This window comes from Simochromis diagramma, unplaced genomic scaffold (genome assembly GCF_900408965.1).
Source record: "Simochromis diagramma unplaced genomic scaffold, fSimDia1.1 OVJJ01000320.1, whole genome shotgun sequence".
Lineage (NCBI taxonomy): Eukaryota > Metazoa > Chordata > Actinopteri > Cichliformes > Cichlidae > Simochromis > Simochromis diagramma.
The window spans coordinates 7,829,046-7,847,278 of record NW_024386773.1 but is presented as its reverse complement, the minus strand read 5'-3'; the positions used below and the strand labels follow the sequence as shown (position 1 = coordinate 7,847,278).

Here is an 18,233-nt window from a genome sequence, read left to right as displayed (position 1 = left end):
CATCCATACTGAATGGCTCTGACTTTAGAACACTAAAGTGGGACTGCATTAAATCACACTTTTAATAACAAAGACCACTACACAGGCTCAGGAACAAATTCAAATGGAACATCACATGATGACAAAATTTCATTTAAATGACTTTGTACATGGCATGGCTGTTAATGCCAGGCCGACTGGTCTGAGTATTTTAGAAACTACAGATCCACTGGGATTTTCCTGCACAAACATTGCTAGGCAGTTCTTAAGACAAAAAGAGTCTAACGTGGTACTAGCAAGGTGTGTGTCAGTGAGCATGAATACCCAAAAGTTATTTACAGAGACCCAGGTTAAAGTGCTACCTTTATGGAAGTCTAATCAACTACATTTTCTTAACTGCCATGGTGATGCTACCACGGCCGAATTAGAATAACCAATTAAAAGTAAATGCAGAAACATTTTGACCAAGGCAAAACAAACAAGCAAGCAGAGAACGCAAAATCAACAGAGAAATGCACTACCCAAATCCCTCCCAGGTCACTTTCTCCTGGAGTATGATACTGTGGATGAACGATAACAGTGATAATGTTAGCTGCTACTCCTTCATGCCATCTTGTACGACAAGGCAGTTTATTTTATTCAATTTTGCTTTTTATCAGTTCACATTTCAAAAGCCATCTGTGTGGATATGTGAGTGCAATAGTGCACATGGCATAGGCAACTTTCACATTTGTGAAGGCACCACTAATGCTAGACTGTAAGGATTTCTTTTCATTGTTCATATATTCATACTTGAATTGCACCATAGGTTGCCCTCCATATGACCCCATCCTTTTCAGGAAAGATTGCTTATTTTAGCAAGATAATATCAAAGCACTTTCAGCACCTTTACAGTGGCACAGCTCAGGTTTTAAATTGATGGACTATGAAAGGAAAAATAAAACAAAGAACCGTTAAGTAGCTGGAATCCTATATAAATTAAGTATTATTAGTATTATTAGTTGCCATGGCAACTAATAATACTAATAAACTAATCAAATAATACTATAAATGAAAAATAAATAAAATAAAAAATAAATAACTTCAACTTCATTTTTTTACATTGTCTGTGAGAGGAGATGATTATTTTTTATCTACATTTAATATAGTGTTCAGGCCTCTTTTGGAAATGGTTTATGTGAATTCATAATGATATGTGACATTGATTGTGATTTTTTTTTTTAAAAATCTGATCCCATCAATTTAATTTTAAATGAAAACCACTTCAAGTAGTAGTTTCTACTGGTTGTTATGGTATTTTTCCTTACTCTGACAGTAGGCAACTTGGAAGAAAAATCAAATTATGTGCTAGAAGGATTTAATTTTGGTTACAAATAACTACAGCACAGCTGTCTTAGAAACGACATGATTTCTGGGCACACCATGGAACGGTTTAGAAGGCCACGACATCTATAATCTGGATTTAGTCATGTCAAGCCAACACAAAGCCAGCTAATATGGGATTTTAAAAATGTTAGTTTGTCATAAGGCCTGACTTCAAGAAAAAGGCCTCTTTTTTTGTCCCCACCCGCATATATCTAGCAAAATCCCAGGAAACAATGGAATTAAAATGGACAGTTCTTTAACCCTTTAAAGTGTAGAGGTTGTTTGGATTTCTGCTGCACTCCCTGGTCCTGATCAAAGATGCTGTTAATCATCTCCTAGTAGCCGGTGAATTACTCAACACAATGTCCAGGGTGGCAACTGTGTATTTAAACACAGACTTGATGGATCATATCCAGAGAACAGAAACAACTGCAGATTCATAAGTGCTACTGATGGTACAGTATGTTCCCATCTTCCAGTCATCCAGATAATGAACTCTACTGACATCCTTACATGGCAGTAACATTTCACTGTCCTACTAGTCAACTTGACACATCCATGGGAATGGATGTCTGTATGTGTGTGCCTGTATGTCTGTGTCTATATGTCAGGTTGGGTATCAGACGCCACCTCTCTGGGGACATCTCAGGACCTCTAAGGTATGGAGGCCTATCTCCCCCCACCACTTCCCCTGCCAGTGGCAGACGCCCTCAGACATCGGTGCGTTGGTGGTTCTTTGTGTCCGGGGGTGGGCGTCCAGGTACACACCGGCTCACTCCTTGGTTGGTGGCTGCTTGTCGGGACCTGGAGCCTGGGGCTCGCTCGGGCCACTTCGGGGGTGGGGTGCCCTCAGCCTCTGGGCCTGGGGCTCGGTCACTCTGGCACAGCTGGCTGCCGGCGGAGCTCACGGGCACATGACTGCAACCCCCCCTGGCTTCTGCTCCGCGGCTGCTGAGTGACCCCTCATCTGGGGACTCTCCTCAGCTCTTTCTGGGATAGTGACACGGCTGCCCCTTTGTTGGTCTTCCTTGGTCTCTTGTGCTCTGGGGGCCTCTGGATGTCTGGAGTTTTGATCTCCTCCATACCTGCTTCATGCCCTGGTGGACGGGGCTGTGGCTCCCCACACCCTCTAGCAGATCATTACATGAAGGAACCTTTTAATACAAGCGTGCTCATGCTCACAGGTGTACACACGGGTGGTCACACACACAAACTACACCCTTTTTGGCTCCTACCTCAAAGCACACTGTGCGCTGTCGATCTTACGTGCTGCACAATAATGTTTAATATTTACTATTTACTGTTATATTCCCATAGATCATCGTGATGTTGTTTATTATGTTGCTCTTTTTTTTTCTTCTGCTTGTTTTCCTCTTTTTTCTTTCTCAACAGGTGATCCAGGTGATTGATATATATATTTTTTGTCTGCTTATTTTGTTGGTTTTTGTTTTTTGCCCTTTATCCCCGTCCCTCTTCCCCGCTGTTTTTCTTTCCCTCTTTCTTTCTCCCCTTTCTTTTCCCCAGTCAAATCTGTCCCGTATTTAGCAAGTGAAAATAAAATAAAATAAACAATAAAAGGTGAATCAAATAGACCATTACGGCAAGGCTGGGATGGTCCATTTGGTAAAGTAAATCCGTTAGGCATCTTTCTTCGCCTTTAGACAATAATTCTGATGGCAAAAGAGCCAAACGGGACAGGCAAAAAAAAACCAACCAAACAAAAAAACTTGACACATCCAAACTGTCAAAATTTGTCACACTGTTTTGAAGATGTTTTGAAGAGGTTTTCAATATGCCATGAAACAACAGCTACTCATCCCCAGAAATAATGAAACATATGCAAGCTTTAATGTACTTTTACAGCTACACTAAACCACGTCTGCAACATCCTGCACTGTATTATCAACATACAGTCTATTTAAATCCAACATTTAAAGACAAAGGAGGTGTTATACTCTCTCATAGTGTATATCAAAACACCTAGTTTTATGTAAACGTATGATGCAAAACCCATGTTCTGAAGATGGAATCTGCGGGGCTGGATGTAGGTGGGAGTGCAGTTTTCTCTTGAGTAAAAGGTCAGGTTTACAGCAGCAGAGCTATTTATATGATAATAATCTAAATGTCTTAAAGGATTTTTTTTATACCACAGGATGTGCTGTAATACTGTTTTTGTTGCCTCTACAAGTAAATGAAAACAGTCATTTCATGTTTTTCTGATTTTTGTCAGTTCTTTGTCTACTTTGTCTACTCTCTCCTGTAGTTTGTGTTTTGTGAAAAATGCACCTAAAGGTGCTGGTGCAGAACTGTTTACATCAGTAGGTGGCGTAGTGTAGACGTTAATTTTGGAGACCAAAAATTACCTCCCCAAGCATAACTCATTCATTACGAACGCAGGGTCACAATTAGATGTAATTTATTTTGCATGCTTAATATTAGGATTACATGCTTGTGCATTTTAATTAGTCCGATATGACACACCTATTCCACCAAATACAACAGCACGAGTCTCATTTTATATAGAAAATAAGCTGAACTTGTTCGTTTTTTCAGGATCTAAGATGACATCAGGTTACTCTAATCGTTGTTGCTCTGGTACAGTAGCCTATGTTGTTCAGTTCTCATTTCTTCTTTTTTTTTTTTTTTAATTTCTATTTTATGTTGTACCGCATCACACCAGAGGATGGAGCCAGCTTGAGAGTCTAGAAAACACTGCTGCTGTTGAGCGTAAAAGGGGAGTTTCGGAGCTTGGCAACATCTCTCTTGACGGTGCCAGGTGTGTTCAAACCTGTAGCAGACAAACGCTCGCAGATGTCTTTCAGCTCAGTCATCATGGGCTGGATCTCAAAAGCGTAAACCGCCAACCGGTAAGCGCTGCCGCCCGTCTATTTTCAGCCTACCCACAGGTATGAGGGATTTCTCATTGACGCACTAAATTTCAGCGTCTGACACTCCACGATCTATCGCCGAGTAAGTAAAAATATACTCTGTTTATATTTTTATTACTACTTCACGTTTTGAGGCTCCTCTACAAGACGAAGGAAAGCGCGGATATGGTTCCAGAGAAGCAATGGAAAGCATAAAACCTTGATTATCTTCTGGTTAACCATATCGCTGCAGTCAACTCTCCTGTTTTACGCACAAAAAGCGCTCGGAATTATTGAAACCAAGGCAACTGTGCGCACACCGGAGCAGAAGCCCGTGGGATGACAGAGCTCAGCGGCAAATTCACGGGTGAAGATAAGCCTCATAAATGTCAAGAAGATGAAATTCCCTGCAGGTCGCGAGAATAACTCACGAGGGTTTATTAGGCCGCATCACTTCGCGCTCATTTAACAACAACAAGCCGAGGCGACTCCTACCAGTTAGATTGTTAGTTATTTGAAAAGGGGACAACCATGTCTAGAACACTGAAGAAGAAGAAACACTGGTCCACTAAAGTGGTGGAGTGCGCCGTGTCATGGGGGAACCTGGGAGACTTTGGCTCCGTGGTGGAGGTCCTCGGAGGAGCAGAGCTTGGACAGTTCCCCTACCTGGGCCAGATGAAACTGGACGTGCTGGTGTGTCACGTAGGGAAGCTTCCCTACTACGGGGACGTTCTGCTGGAGGTGAACGGGACGCCTGTCAGTGGACTTACAAACCGGGACACACTGGCTGTCATTCGTCACTTTCGGGAACCGATTCGCTTAAAGACCGTCAAACCAGGTGCGTCCACTACTTTCAAACCTCATCGCTACTGCTGGTGTGCAACTCGAGTTTCTGTTTTTGTAAGATGAGCGTTTTGATAGGTTACACACACTAACCCTAACTACCCACATGCGTATGTACACCAAGTAATGCAGGACTCATTATTGATGATCATCACAACTACACAAACATTGATATAACTAGTTTTTAAATTCTTTTGGTACTTACAATCTAAACATTTATTAACCACCTCAAAATAAATCAGAAAGGTAAAGAAAAAATATTAGTCTATCCCTGTCTACCCACAGCTAAATAATTCTGCACTTCTTGAAGGACAGCCCAGACTTATACTATAAATCTCCTACTGTCTCGGAGCATCTAAGTGGCCAATTCGACCACCACTTTCTCGGGGAGAGCAAATAGTGATAATGGTAATAATGGAATGTAGCCCAGTAGCTTCTAAGCTAAGTGCACTTACATGCATAGAAAGAAGGCCTAATTACTGCCACCCATTATTCAGGCTTATTTGCTGCCCGTTGGACAGAAGTTGGTGTGGATAACAGCTCTGTGTTTTATCCCACTGTCCCATCATTCCCCATCCAGCTTTCTAAGGATGATTGCTTCAACATCCCAACTCTTGCTTTAATGCTGGGATGGCTTGGTAATGCTGCTGTTGCTGCACCATGGCTCTGACCCAACCAGAAGTAAAGGGTTTTAGTGACACTGGTAGGGCAGCTTTGTGGCTTTAAGTGAGAGGGAGATGACTTTACTTTGACTACATGCTGGAGCTAGAATGTCTAAACAACAACTACTAAGGCTGTTGAAAAGGTTACATCAGCAGCAGCAGCTGAGTCTCAGGACCTCAGGCCAGAATCCCTGAAGATCAGCTGTATGTGTGCACATGCAAACTTGTGGTGTGTCTGTGCGCATGTGAGTGTTTTCATCCTTAGAAGTGTTTCAGAATTTTTAAATTAATAATGTTTTATATCTTTTATAAGTAAAAGATTAAAGGCAAAACTGCCTAGATCTATGAATACAGAGCCTGTTAGTGTGAATGCACATGAAGGTGTGTGTATTTCATGGCTTTACACTCTGCAGAGCTCCTTACACCATGCTCTCTGCCCCACTAACCAAGGATGATTAATAAAGGGCCTGAAGGAACGATAGAGCAAGGCCAGGAGAGAGAGAGACACAGTGGGAGAGAGAGGAAAGCAAAAGGAGAGAGACATGAAGGGAGACGGGGAGAAAATCGGCTCTGCCTTTGCTCCAGGCTCGACTCCCACGCAAGGCTGTTTTGGTCTTTAAAGCTCACAGGGAAGTAATAGGTGGCAAAGATGGCAAAATTCCTTGTCACATATTTCTTCACTGTCATCCTTACAAGTCTGACCTAGATGCCCATACACTCATTCATTAACATGCTCTTCACTGTTCCTTTAGCAAAGAAGACCTCACAAAGCCCCCCAGCATCAGCATACAGATGGGATTCTTATATTGTATGGTTACGTATTATGTATCTGTGCACATCTGTGTTGTGTGTATACATTCCTATGAGGTAGCTTCATGTTTAATTCACATCTCTTGCATAATTGAGTTAGCGAGTGGATTTTCTCCACTCTGATGGAGGAAATAGGCCTAGATCAGCTGTTACTAGCAAGCCCACTAAGCCACTTTAATAGTGGACAGAGTCCCTGGGACTACCAGATGTTCTACTATACTCTTCCCAGTTTCTTCTTGTGCTCTTCCTGTCTTGCCCTCTGGAGCTGATGGGCATCCTACAAAGCTGACATGTGGGGCAGAGTGAGGAGGAAAGACAGAAATGGGAATTTGAGGAAATGATAGAGGGGAGATGCGAGAAATGAGAGAACATTTCTCTCAGAAATGATAGAGGGGAGACATACCCCCCCTCTCTGTGGGGGGATTTGTCTCTCTTAGCCTTTGATCGAAAAGTGATTGTGAGCTGAAAGAGTTGTAGAAAGTATTTCAAGTAGTCTTCTATAGCTTGCTCTGGTGCATTATAGTATATTCTCTAGAGGCTGCCTAGAAGTCTTTTTCACATACATCCTCACATGCATACCCTTTTGGTATTACAATAACAAAGTTCATACTATGCCTTTTGTAAGACTTAACAACATGCCACAAGCTGGATGTGCACATTTGGTATTTTTGATTAAGCTAGGAGATGCCTTTATTAGAAGCTTTGCGCTCAGAACAGGAATCTATTTTTGCCCGTACCCCCAGCTAAAGAGCGGAAAAGATGTCTGATGAAAAGCTTTATGATTGGCATCCCAGAATTCCCTTTCCGCTGCACAGTTATTTTCTGCTGTGCCTCCTATATGTTTGCAGCTTCAGTCACTGTGCAATCAAACATACTTGCAACCTGTAACCATTTATGTGCAGCCGAATAGATGATGACTCTGGCATCAAATGAATAATTTCACATTGGAGTACACAGTGGAGCTAGTGCAACAAGCCTTCATTTGTCTTATAATACTAAGATTAGCTATGTGAATGTATGAAACGCATGTAAACAAGGCCTTGCTTTAAAATTGATGCACCCTGGTTCTTCTTCGTCTACGTCAGTTGGAGACGGAAAACGTAACACATATAGTCATGCAATCTAACAGTAGTCACCAAATTACAGGTTTATTTTAATGAAATGGTAATTGAGTGAAATACTCAAACATCTCTGGGGTGTGTGAATAACATTATTTTGATTTGGAAATGATATTCATTTTATCTTAATTGATTTCAATATTTTTTAATTGTTCCTCTGATAATGGGAACATATCACATCTGCAAAATAGCTTTATTCATCTGTTCCTGTAAGCTGCAGAGTTTCAGAGGCTAATTTTGTTCTTTATTGTCTTTCAATTTTGAACCCAAATTGCATAATTGAGTTTGTACAAAGCTGCAGTAATTCTGCTATTGATAACACTTTGTTGCCTGCTCTTGATCACAGTTTGATTTACCTGATTCTACTCATACAGTAGCATTTTCCATTTACCTGCTGTTGATGCCAATAGAGAAAAATACACAGTGACATGAGCCCCTAAGCCCCTGTATCAAGCAGCAATAATGAGTGTGGGTTAATCACATTAATGCACCTCTCATATCAGAAAGTGCCTCTCAATGGAATCATCTTCCTGACAGGCGATGCTTTGTCGTTGCAAAGAGATTTGCAGTTGGCTGCAAAAAATGAGGGATTGAGTGAGAGTGGGAATACATCAGTCCAGAGAGCCTGGTCAAATAACTGGAGACATCTGTTCTTGCCTCAGAGTGTTTCTGACAATCAGCTGAATGAAGCCAGAAAGCCACTGTGCACACCGCTCCTTTGGAACAGGACATGTAACAACGTAATTTAAGGCTGAAATAGCACTTTCTTACTGAGTTGAAACTGATTATGAGTGTTTTTATGCAGATTCAGTAAGACATCAGCTGTGTTTTTAATCTGCTTTGGCTTGGGAACTGATCTTGGTGATCTGTTATTGGATGATCAACGCTTTGGTGAATATTTCATTACTTTCTAAACTTCTATCGTGATTTTCATTGCTCCTGTTGTTTTGCTTTGTATACTTTGTGCAACCTGCTTTAGAATCTCAAATAAATACCTGACCGTATTGTTTATTGGAAATAAATATTCTTAATCATGTTGGCGTTAGTTGGCTGAAAAGAATTAATGAGGAAAAAGTTGTGCTGATACATGCAATAAACTGTAGGCACTGATGAATTTTCATTGACCTCATTAATAATTTAAAATGGAGGTAATGCAGATGATAGATTATAGAAAATGAAACTGCACAAATCTCTGCTGGACACTTATATGAGATATAAGCATAATATTGCATCAGCCAGCCTGCTGGCTCCTGAATTTATTAAAAACATCACAGATCTACTATCCTCAAATGGATGGGCTTAAAGAACCTTACCTGTGGTTTTCTATAGTATGTTTCATGTTTGTACCTAATTACTGCTGTTTTCTAAAGCAGGCTGTAATGTTTCAGTTCTTGTTTTTTCCCCTGACTTTACTGGTTTCCATGGTTTTCAGTTCTTTTAAATGAAATATAAAAATCACTCCCCTAGAGAGTCTATAAAGGTTATTATCACAGTGTATGTTTTTATTGTTGCCATATATGACTGTGTGGTAACAGCACATAGATTTTTCACTCACAACTGAACAGTGGCGACATAACTGTAACGACAACAAAAGCCGGCATAATGTTCACTTTGATTTTCATTCTGTTCTGAATTGACTTGGAAAGTCTGAAATGCTACATGGAAATACAAAGCTAAAATAGGGTTTTGTTACTTAGAGAAAGTTTTTTTAAAACCTACTATGGACAAACTAAGCCAAACTCAGCTTTTAGCTACTACCATAGCTTTTCTTTTAAATATATACAATAAATATCTGACATCATTGGGAGAATAGGGTTGGGAATATGTCTGAAGTTGCCCTTTCTCAGTTGTAGCACATAACTGGAAATAGTCTCTTTCAAAGGATTTCTCACTACAGGAAGTATTTAGTTTGGTAAGTTCAGGGTGCTGCTTGGATAGAATAGGGCAGGAGGAAGGAAACGCTGTCCACTTGCTGTGAATTCACTGGACAATTACCTGTGCAATTGCCACATGGGTGCAGTCGGACATCACACAGACTTTGTACTAAGGAGCTGACAGGCAAAAGACTGTTCAATTTCTGATCCAAATGGAGTTGTTATTACATGTGTAAAAACGGCTATAAAATCTTCTTGATGTTGCTCAGTTGTCATGGAGCTGAATCTTTTCACTATTGATATGATTCTATTAAAAGAGTGATCTCCAGTCACCACGTTGTTATCAGACTTCTATGCTAGGTATTGGTGAATATAGCAAACACCATGATCGAGCATAAAGTGGCTCAGAAATCTGCTTGATACCATTAGCACTGTAGGATAAAGTTCAGTGATCGACTTTGCTGTTGTGTCATCTGAACCAAAGCTGTATGTCTTAAACACTGAAAAGAGGAGTGGAGCTGTCAGGTGATCACTGCATAGTGGTGAGTTGGTCCAGATGGTGGGAAAGGTTGTTAGATAGACTTGTAAAACTCAAACTGGGAACTTGTGGTGCAGGTCCCTGCCTGTAGGGTCTTTATCTCCCATATTTGGAAGGATTTCTATGACATCTTGGAGGTGGGTGGGGACTTAGTATCCAAATGGGCAATGTTTAAAATATCCATTACTGAGGCGGCTGGCAAGACCTGTTGTTCTAAGGTCATCCTGAGGTACCGAGGACCTGCTGGTGCACGCGGGTGGTGAGGAGGCCGTCAGGTTGAAGAAGAAAGTTTTACTGGCTTGGTTGGCCTGGGGGGATTTCTTGAAGCACCAGCCAAAAGGGTTGCATCCTCAGGAGTTGCGAAAGCAAAAACTTGGGTGTGGTAGGAGTTTGGTGGAGACTGTGGAGGAGCATATTTAGCAGGCCATAAACAAGCCAACAACTCAGGAAGGTTAAACAGGGCTTGGCTTAGGGCATGTTCAGTTGGGGAGGAGAACTGCTAACTTAGGCTGGAATATTGTTGGGCCATGGAAAGAGCACTTTGAGGAACTCGTACATCCTGCCAAAATGTCTGATGTGGAGGAGGCAGAGCCTGAGGACTTGAATGCCTTACCAGTTACACTGGTAGAGGTCACCGGGGTAGTTTAAAAGCTCCCTGGGAGTAAGACACTATGACTGGATGAGATTCACCCTGAGATGCTGGACACTGTACGGTTGTTTTGGTTGATACGCTTCTTTAATTTCACAGAGATCAAACATCTCTAGAGATGCTGCTCCTGCATGTCAACAGAAGACAGCTGAAGTGGTTCAGGCATCTGGTTAGGATACCTCCTTAGTGCTTCCCTTTTGAGGTTTTCCATGTACGCTAAACTGGGAGGAAACCCTGGAGTAGACCCAGAACCGCTTGACCTGGGAATGCTCAGGGATCCTTCGAGAGGAACTGAAAAATGTGGCAGGGGAGAATGTTTGGAATACCCTGCTTAACCTGCTGCCAGTGGATGGATGGATGGTTGAATGAATGGATGGACGCATGGGTTCCTAGTCACAGTTTGAAGTAACATAAAATACCGATGTAGTCAATAGGACAGCTGGGGAAATCAGTGGAAATAAAAGAGTGGGGAAACTAGAATATATATATATTAATGGATAAAATATTCTTGTACTAAAAAATAAATACACAAATTGGAGTATACACAAATAGTGTATTTATTGTCACAAACACCACTGCAATAACACCTGTTCTAAGTTAAATGCACAAGCTTTTTCTTGTTGGGGGAGAGAGGTTTAAACTCAAGAGAAAAAATCAGCTAGACGAAAGCTTAAAGAATCAATTTTTACACTGCATCCGGAGGGGGATGTAATTATTGGTTCCTACAGTTTTTGTGCTTATACCATCTTATACAAATTAAGATACTAACGTTTAAAAAAACATTGGACCTTGTTCTAGAGGCAAAGTCAGGTGATTGCCAAAGTTAGCAGGTTGAAAATGTCAGCCATGACAAACCATCACATTGTTGTTGAAATGTATATGATATTAGTTTGAACCTAAACAGCTGACCATGTGGGGTCTGTGTTTAAAATGCTATAGCAATAACCACCCTTATGTATAATAAGGTTAAACACCATCCACTTGTGCATGGTGTTTAACGCAAGTTAAGAAAAGTGGTTTTGACAGAGAGACTTTAAAAAAAAATCTAATTTAAATGTTATTTAAAGGTGTATATAAGACAAAGAACCCTTTAAAGCTTACTCCAATCAGATGCTGATGATCTGACACTTGCGATACTTAACCTCTACCAGTGAGAAGCACAGCAGCAAACAATTTTTTCTCAAGCCATCCTGTTGTTTTAATACCACTATGCTGCGAGCATATCACCATGTTTATCAGCCAGCGTGGGTCTGTTGGTGCTGCACAGGGACATTTGAGCAAGACAACCAAACAATAAATACAAGACAGTTGCAACAGCACCCGCGTATGACAATTAGCAGGAGTGCTGCTCCAGCCTTGAATATTGTCAACCTTCTAACCTCGCCTCATTAATTTCTGTTGCTGCCTCTGTACTTACTTTCCCTCTTCACTTTTGCGTAAGATGTATATATTTCTATACGAGTTTTGTCTCTTAAAATGTTGTACAAATAGGTGAAGCTTTAAGACATAATCTTTCAAATTTGCCCAAACTATTTTAAATTCTTATCTAAGTCTATTTTTCCTTCAATTAATATTTTTGTTTTTGAACCCATTCCTGCTTTTTGTATCTGTTTGGCCTTTTACACTATATCATGATACAAGGCACTTTGCTGATATACAGCTTGTTTGTCCTTTGTGACTCTCATCAACCATCTCCCGTATGTGCCTAAGGCAGCTGTCAAGTTTGTAGTGAAGTGCTGCTGTCTTACCTCACGCAAGCACTCATGCAGAGAGAAAGCGACAGGCTGAGAGAGAGAGATGTGTTTTTTTTAAATTCAGATTACAATGATGTGCATTAATTTTAGAGATGCACCTATTACAATTTTCTTAGCCAATTCCTTTTTTTTTTTTTTTCTTTTTACAGTTTGTCCTGCCAGTACCGATTTTGCAGATTCGATTTTTCTTTTTAAGAACTAAAACTCACAGCCTAAAGAAAAAAATAACTTTTTTCTTAATGGAAAATATAATTTTATGATAAAAGAAATTAAAATCTTTAGTTTCCCACAAGTTACAGGCTCTTTTCTCACTGAAATAGCTGAAAATAAAGTGCTCTGCTTTTGGAAGAAGGTACAAATAATTAACTCAACACAAGTTTTTATACACTAACCTTTAACTGGCATATTTTTTTTTACATTCCCAAACAAAAGCAGGCACAACAGATTTATATAACAAAACAAATGCCAGTAATACAGTTTTCCAGTATGTTTAAAAAAAATTCACCAGACAACATGACATTGATTCCTTTCTCTTTTTCATTCGACTCTATAATTTTCCTCTTTACTGCTTTGATCCTTGGCTCGTACTGAGGCTGCTAGCTTGTGGGTGTGCCACCCTCCCCCGTGTGGACTGTGAACACGTGTGCCACTATATATGGAATATATATCCCTAAATTTAGTAAGACTCTCTCACTAAAAGCCTAAATAGGTACTTTTTACAGAAACACTGAATTTGTCCTCATATTCATATTTTTCCCTAAAGACTTAACACCAAGAAATGTGAAACCCTGTTAGGGAGAAGAAATTAATGAAGTTTCCAACATAAAATAAAGTTATTTAAACTAAACTTAAAAAAGCAAGCAACGTCTAAAATGATGATGCTGTAGATGTGTTCTAGTTTTACATTTCTCAATCATTAAAGGGCATCTTGATGCATTCTCAATCATCCAGGTAAGTAAATCTCCAAAAGTTGATTGTGTTGATCTGGACGTAGCGTTTTCAGTGGGAGAAACGTTTGGTTACTCATCCAAGTGACTTCTTAAGAGAGGAGGGGGCCTAAGAGTACATCTTTCACCAACTTACAATGCTGTGATTGCAGCCATTCCCCAACTCTCCGTGAATGGCACTCATGGCCATTGATCAGTGGTCTTTGATCAGCGGTTGTTGATCAATGGTCATGAGAATTTGCATAATTAGGATGAAGGTGGCCTCCCAGCCCATTGTTCCTTCAGTGGGCTGGTTTCAGTCATTATGCAAATGTACTGTTTATAAGATTGGGGAAACCTGCAGTCAGCTGAGACTGAAGATGTAACTTGGATGAGTGACGAAACGTTTCTCCCACTGAAAATGCTATGTCCAGATGAACAGAATCAACTTTTGGACATTAAAGGGCATGCACATATCTTTTTGAAAATTATTTAAATTATATGAGGTAAATTAATGTCTCTAATCACAAGAAGTTTTGGCAAATGTGTTTTTTCTGCATCCAAACCAAATGGTAGTTTTGTTTTTTGGCAATGTAAGATATCAAGAGCAATATCAGAGCAGTATTGCACCATTTTTCTAATAATGTTACTGCAAAGCAGAGTTGCCAAGATCCCATAGCATCCTATGAGGGCCCACTCTCTCATGTCTCAAAGTGTGTTTGTGGGAGTGGAGGAGGGGGGAGCTGGCGAGGGGAAGGTGGGAGGAGGCGTAATGTGACTACAACACAAACAAGCGTAAAGTTGCTCCCACCCCTACTCAAAGTCCTCAATAATTCATTTATACCAGAGCGGGATACTCCACTGTGCATGTGCGTGTACATGTGTAAGTGCGTGGCATCTTGTGGTATTAGTGTAAAGCTGGAGGATGCAGTGAAAAGGCATAGCATGACTCCTGGTCTCCAGCCCTCTCATTATTCCCACTTTAATCAAATTGGTGCTGCTCTTGTAACACTTTCCACTAGCACCTGCAACAATCTCAACGCAAACAGGTCTCTTGATTAGATGGTTTAAGGCTGGAACTCTGTGTTTTGAGATCAGTGATAAAGAGTGTTTCATGGTGATTGCTGTGCAGATGTGAAATGTACAGTGTGTATACAAATCTTTGCAGTAAGGCTTGTATTGAGAGATGCAGAGGTGGTTGAAGTGGCTGATAAACTGTAACTTCTAGTTAATTTCATCAGAATTATAAACAACCACCTTTGAATTATTGGTTTCTTTCAGTTAAAGATTAACATTAACTAAAATACACATCTGTATAATGGGTATTGTGGCAAAGTTACTGATACATTCTGAAGAACTGAGTCTAAATTGTCTTTTTTGCACCTGAATATATTAGCTGACATGGAAGAAAATCTGAACTATTTTAGTTATGTCTTGGGAGAAATAATTCTTTGATTCTTTGCTGATTTTGTAAGTTTGACTACACAAAGAAATGAACAGTCATGTTTCATTTTAGTGGAATGAGACAGGATATCTGTTCATGAGTGTTCATTTCTTTGTAAGGGAGAAAACTTAAAAATTCCAAGGGAATCAAAGAATTATTTGCCCCACTGTATATAATACCAAGCGAGCAGAGAGTGGTGGACAAGGGTCATAGTAGCACTGTTTAATGTGTTTGGGAGAGAGAGGGGCAGGGAATACAGAGAGGATTACTTCCACTCAAATCTATCCTGTATGAAAAAAAGAGAAAACATTCATAGAAGTTGCATTTTCTACACTGTATAACTGTGTATCTAATTGAATTTGCTACAGTCGCTTACAATAGCATCGGTCATAAAGCCATAAAGCATACAAATAGCATTTGGGTGTTTACAGTATCTACAATTTCCTCTGGGATATTTTTTATCTTTGTAAAGTTCTGGGGGATTTCACTTCCTCCCTGCCTTCAGTCTCTGTTCCAATTAAAGACTCTGTTGTCTTCTTAAATGCCTGTTAGCGCTCATACAGCGATATAATGACTAATTCTAATCCTGGCCCCATAAATATGTATTTATTGCGGGGTTATAAAATCACGTTCTATATCTGTTGTGTTTTCTGTGCCCCAATAGTAACAAATTATTTGCAATTGGAGTTGGGCTTTACTGCTGGCTGAGTAGACGAAGAATAATAGGCACTAAAAATGGTCATTTTTTGCTTTGACCTGCATCCTATTTGGCCTCATTACCCACTGTTCCTTCTGCCTGCTTTGTAAAGAACTCTTTTCTCTGCTCCTATTTCCCCATCACTATGGCCATGAGCCTTATTTACTACATGAAATTGAAATCTGTCATTCATTGCTCTTTTTCCGAATGAACCGTGGTTTATTTATACAGTAAATGCACAGATACTTGTTAGACAGCACCATTACCTAATAATAAACTGGTCTAAAACACTGCTATTATTTTGTCTCCTAGAACCCAGAGAAACCTATGTGTTACAGCATAATACCAGGAATTAAAATAAATCCTGAAAGGATAGTTTTTGTAATGTGATAGCACTAAAATTATTATTATTTTCTGAGTACATCAGTCACATCCTGCAAATGTGAAACTAAATTAGAGGAAACAACATAAAGGTTTGGATGTGACGGTGGCTTGGATCATCTTTTGCATGAGGATCGCCGTTGTCAGTGTCAGCAGATTAGAGGAGATGGCTGGTGAGGAGTCACTCAGACTGAGAGGCTTGTTTATTTTACCAGAGGCACGGCAGCCATACGGCCGCTGACTGACCCAGCGCGTGAAGGACGTTATCTTTATGCAACAATGATTGCTACATGCAGTTGTCTCTGCACCCCCTTCAGCTGCACTCAGTGATTGCACATTTAGCCAACGTGTCACTTCCCACCTTCCTATTATACAAATGTGCATTATCCTCAAAATGGGGTTTTATCACTGCAAGATAGGGGCTCAGGTCACCTCTAGACTGCTCACAGGTAATGGGCCTTGACATCTGAATTAGTCTGCTCTTTCATAGGGTGATTAGCAAGTAGCTTATGATTCTGGGGAGATGTTGATAGGCTGACATAAACAGGCAGGGGTGATGAGCCGGTGGGTTGCTCTCTCTGTGGCTCATGATGGGAGGCTTGCCAGTAATATGGCTCATCATGAAGTGGTCACGGTATGGTTTTGCAGCTGACAGTGGGTGGGATGGAGGGGGTGACTGGGGAAAGTGCGATTACGTGTGTACACTGGTGATTTGGCCACTCGGAGTATATAATTTTCATTAGCCAGTACTGCAGTCTGAGGATCAAGCCGATGACCCCGTAAACTTTATGAATAGCAGAGCTTTAAATTTTATACCAAAATCCTTTTCCTGTCTCTGTATCTTGGCTGTGTGACTGGCGGCCCAGCTGTTACGCTTATCCTTCCCCCAGCTCTTTTATTATTCCTTGGCTGTGTGATTCCCTGTGTGCTTGTGGCGGCAGGGGAACGGCTGGCTTTGTAGAATCTTAATAGCGGTGAGCTAGTGCCAAGCTTTCCATTCGCTGCTCGCTGCAGGCGTGTGACTGAATGCCAATGAGACATTAGTGTTGAAACAGGATGGATCAGGCCAGGCCATGGCAGGCAGTATCTGAGTGGCTGTAGAGCCCTTTACCAGGTGAAGTGTGCACATGTCGGCTCCCAGAGGGTTCACAGCAAGAGGCGCTCTGTGTCTCAGGGTTATCTCAGCGCACCTAATCATCAGAATGCACCATATCTTGTGCTTCTCTGTCAAGAGTGAGATAATCTAAGTGCATTTTGTTCGTCTTTGACTCAGTGTTGCTTTCTCTGTAACATACTGCCCCAGAAAGTGAAGATGTTAGATTAGACCTGTTAGATTCTGATTCAGTAATTATATGGAGATAAATTACGTTAAAGCTGGGGACCACTCTCTTCTCTTCTCTTCTTCTCTTTAGATTTCAGATCAGACTGGGTAATAAATATGATCATAATTTACCAAAGAATGCAATCATTTGTAAGACTGTTATTTAGGCTTACCCTTGTAATACCACTGTTTGTCTGGATATAATCTCCTCACAACTGCTTATCACCACAAATTATTTATTGTTACCTCAGTATAATTTTTTAAGGCCCTGAATAAAAAGTACATCACTGAAGACAGTATTATTAAACTGCAGTGATACTGCAAAATACGTTTGTCTTGCCCATCCTTGCTGTTTGGTTTTTAATTGATGTATAGTCTCATTTTGTGTCTCCCCTGTGTTCGTTCTGATCACATAAGTAATCATTGGGTTAATTAGATGGTTGTTGTTGCTGAAATGCTTAACCAGCCATCTGGATGGGGGAAAAAAATCCTGTTTTTCCAAAGGAGTTTTATCCCATTTTTCCAAGTTGCACCTCTGCTACCTAATCAAAGCAAAGATGGCAGCTTGCCAGCTACCTGGATTACAACTGCAAAGGCAGGGAAGACTGAAGCATGCTCGTGTAACTGTCTGTGTGTGTGTGTGTTTGCGTGTGCATGTGTTTTATCAAGTCACGAACAGTGAAAGCAACAACACTGGACCTGTTAATGGAGATCTGCTTTACTTTGGTTCTCTGTGTACATGCACACACGCCCATTGGCACTTTAATTTGTCTCTTTCGCAGCATGCACGTGGTGCTCCACATGACGCAGATGTTGTTAACAGTGGGATGAAATGATGGGTGGATGTGAAAGGCCCAGTTACCCAGTCACTGCCTAATCTGATTACAGACAGCTTTGCACGGTCATCCTGACTGGCTGATGAAGGGCATCAGAGGAAGGACAGATGGCCGATGGTTGTTAACAGCTGTGGTTAAGGCTATTGTATAATATACAGTTTTGGTACTG

The 18,233-nt window shown here is 40.7% G+C and overlaps 1 protein-coding gene across 2 annotated transcripts in view; it reads left to right on the top strand.

Annotated features, from left to right (window-relative positions):
• The first annotated feature begins 4,073 nt into the window (after positions 1-4,073).
• LOC120717814 (membrane-associated guanylate kinase, WW and PDZ domain-containing protein 3) overlaps positions 4,074-18,233 on the top strand; it is a 122,246-nt gene continuing 108,086 nt past the window's right edge. Inside the window, exon 1 of one of the 2 annotated variants that reach the window (XM_040006080.1) lies at positions 4,074-5,049. In XM_040006080.1, the coding sequence (XP_039862014.1) occupies positions 4,743-5,049 (307 nt within the window). In that variant the 5' untranslated portion in view covers positions 4,074-4,742. The remainder of the gene's footprint in view (positions 5,050-18,233) is intronic. The other variant, XM_040006070.1, reaches the window with a different exon arrangement.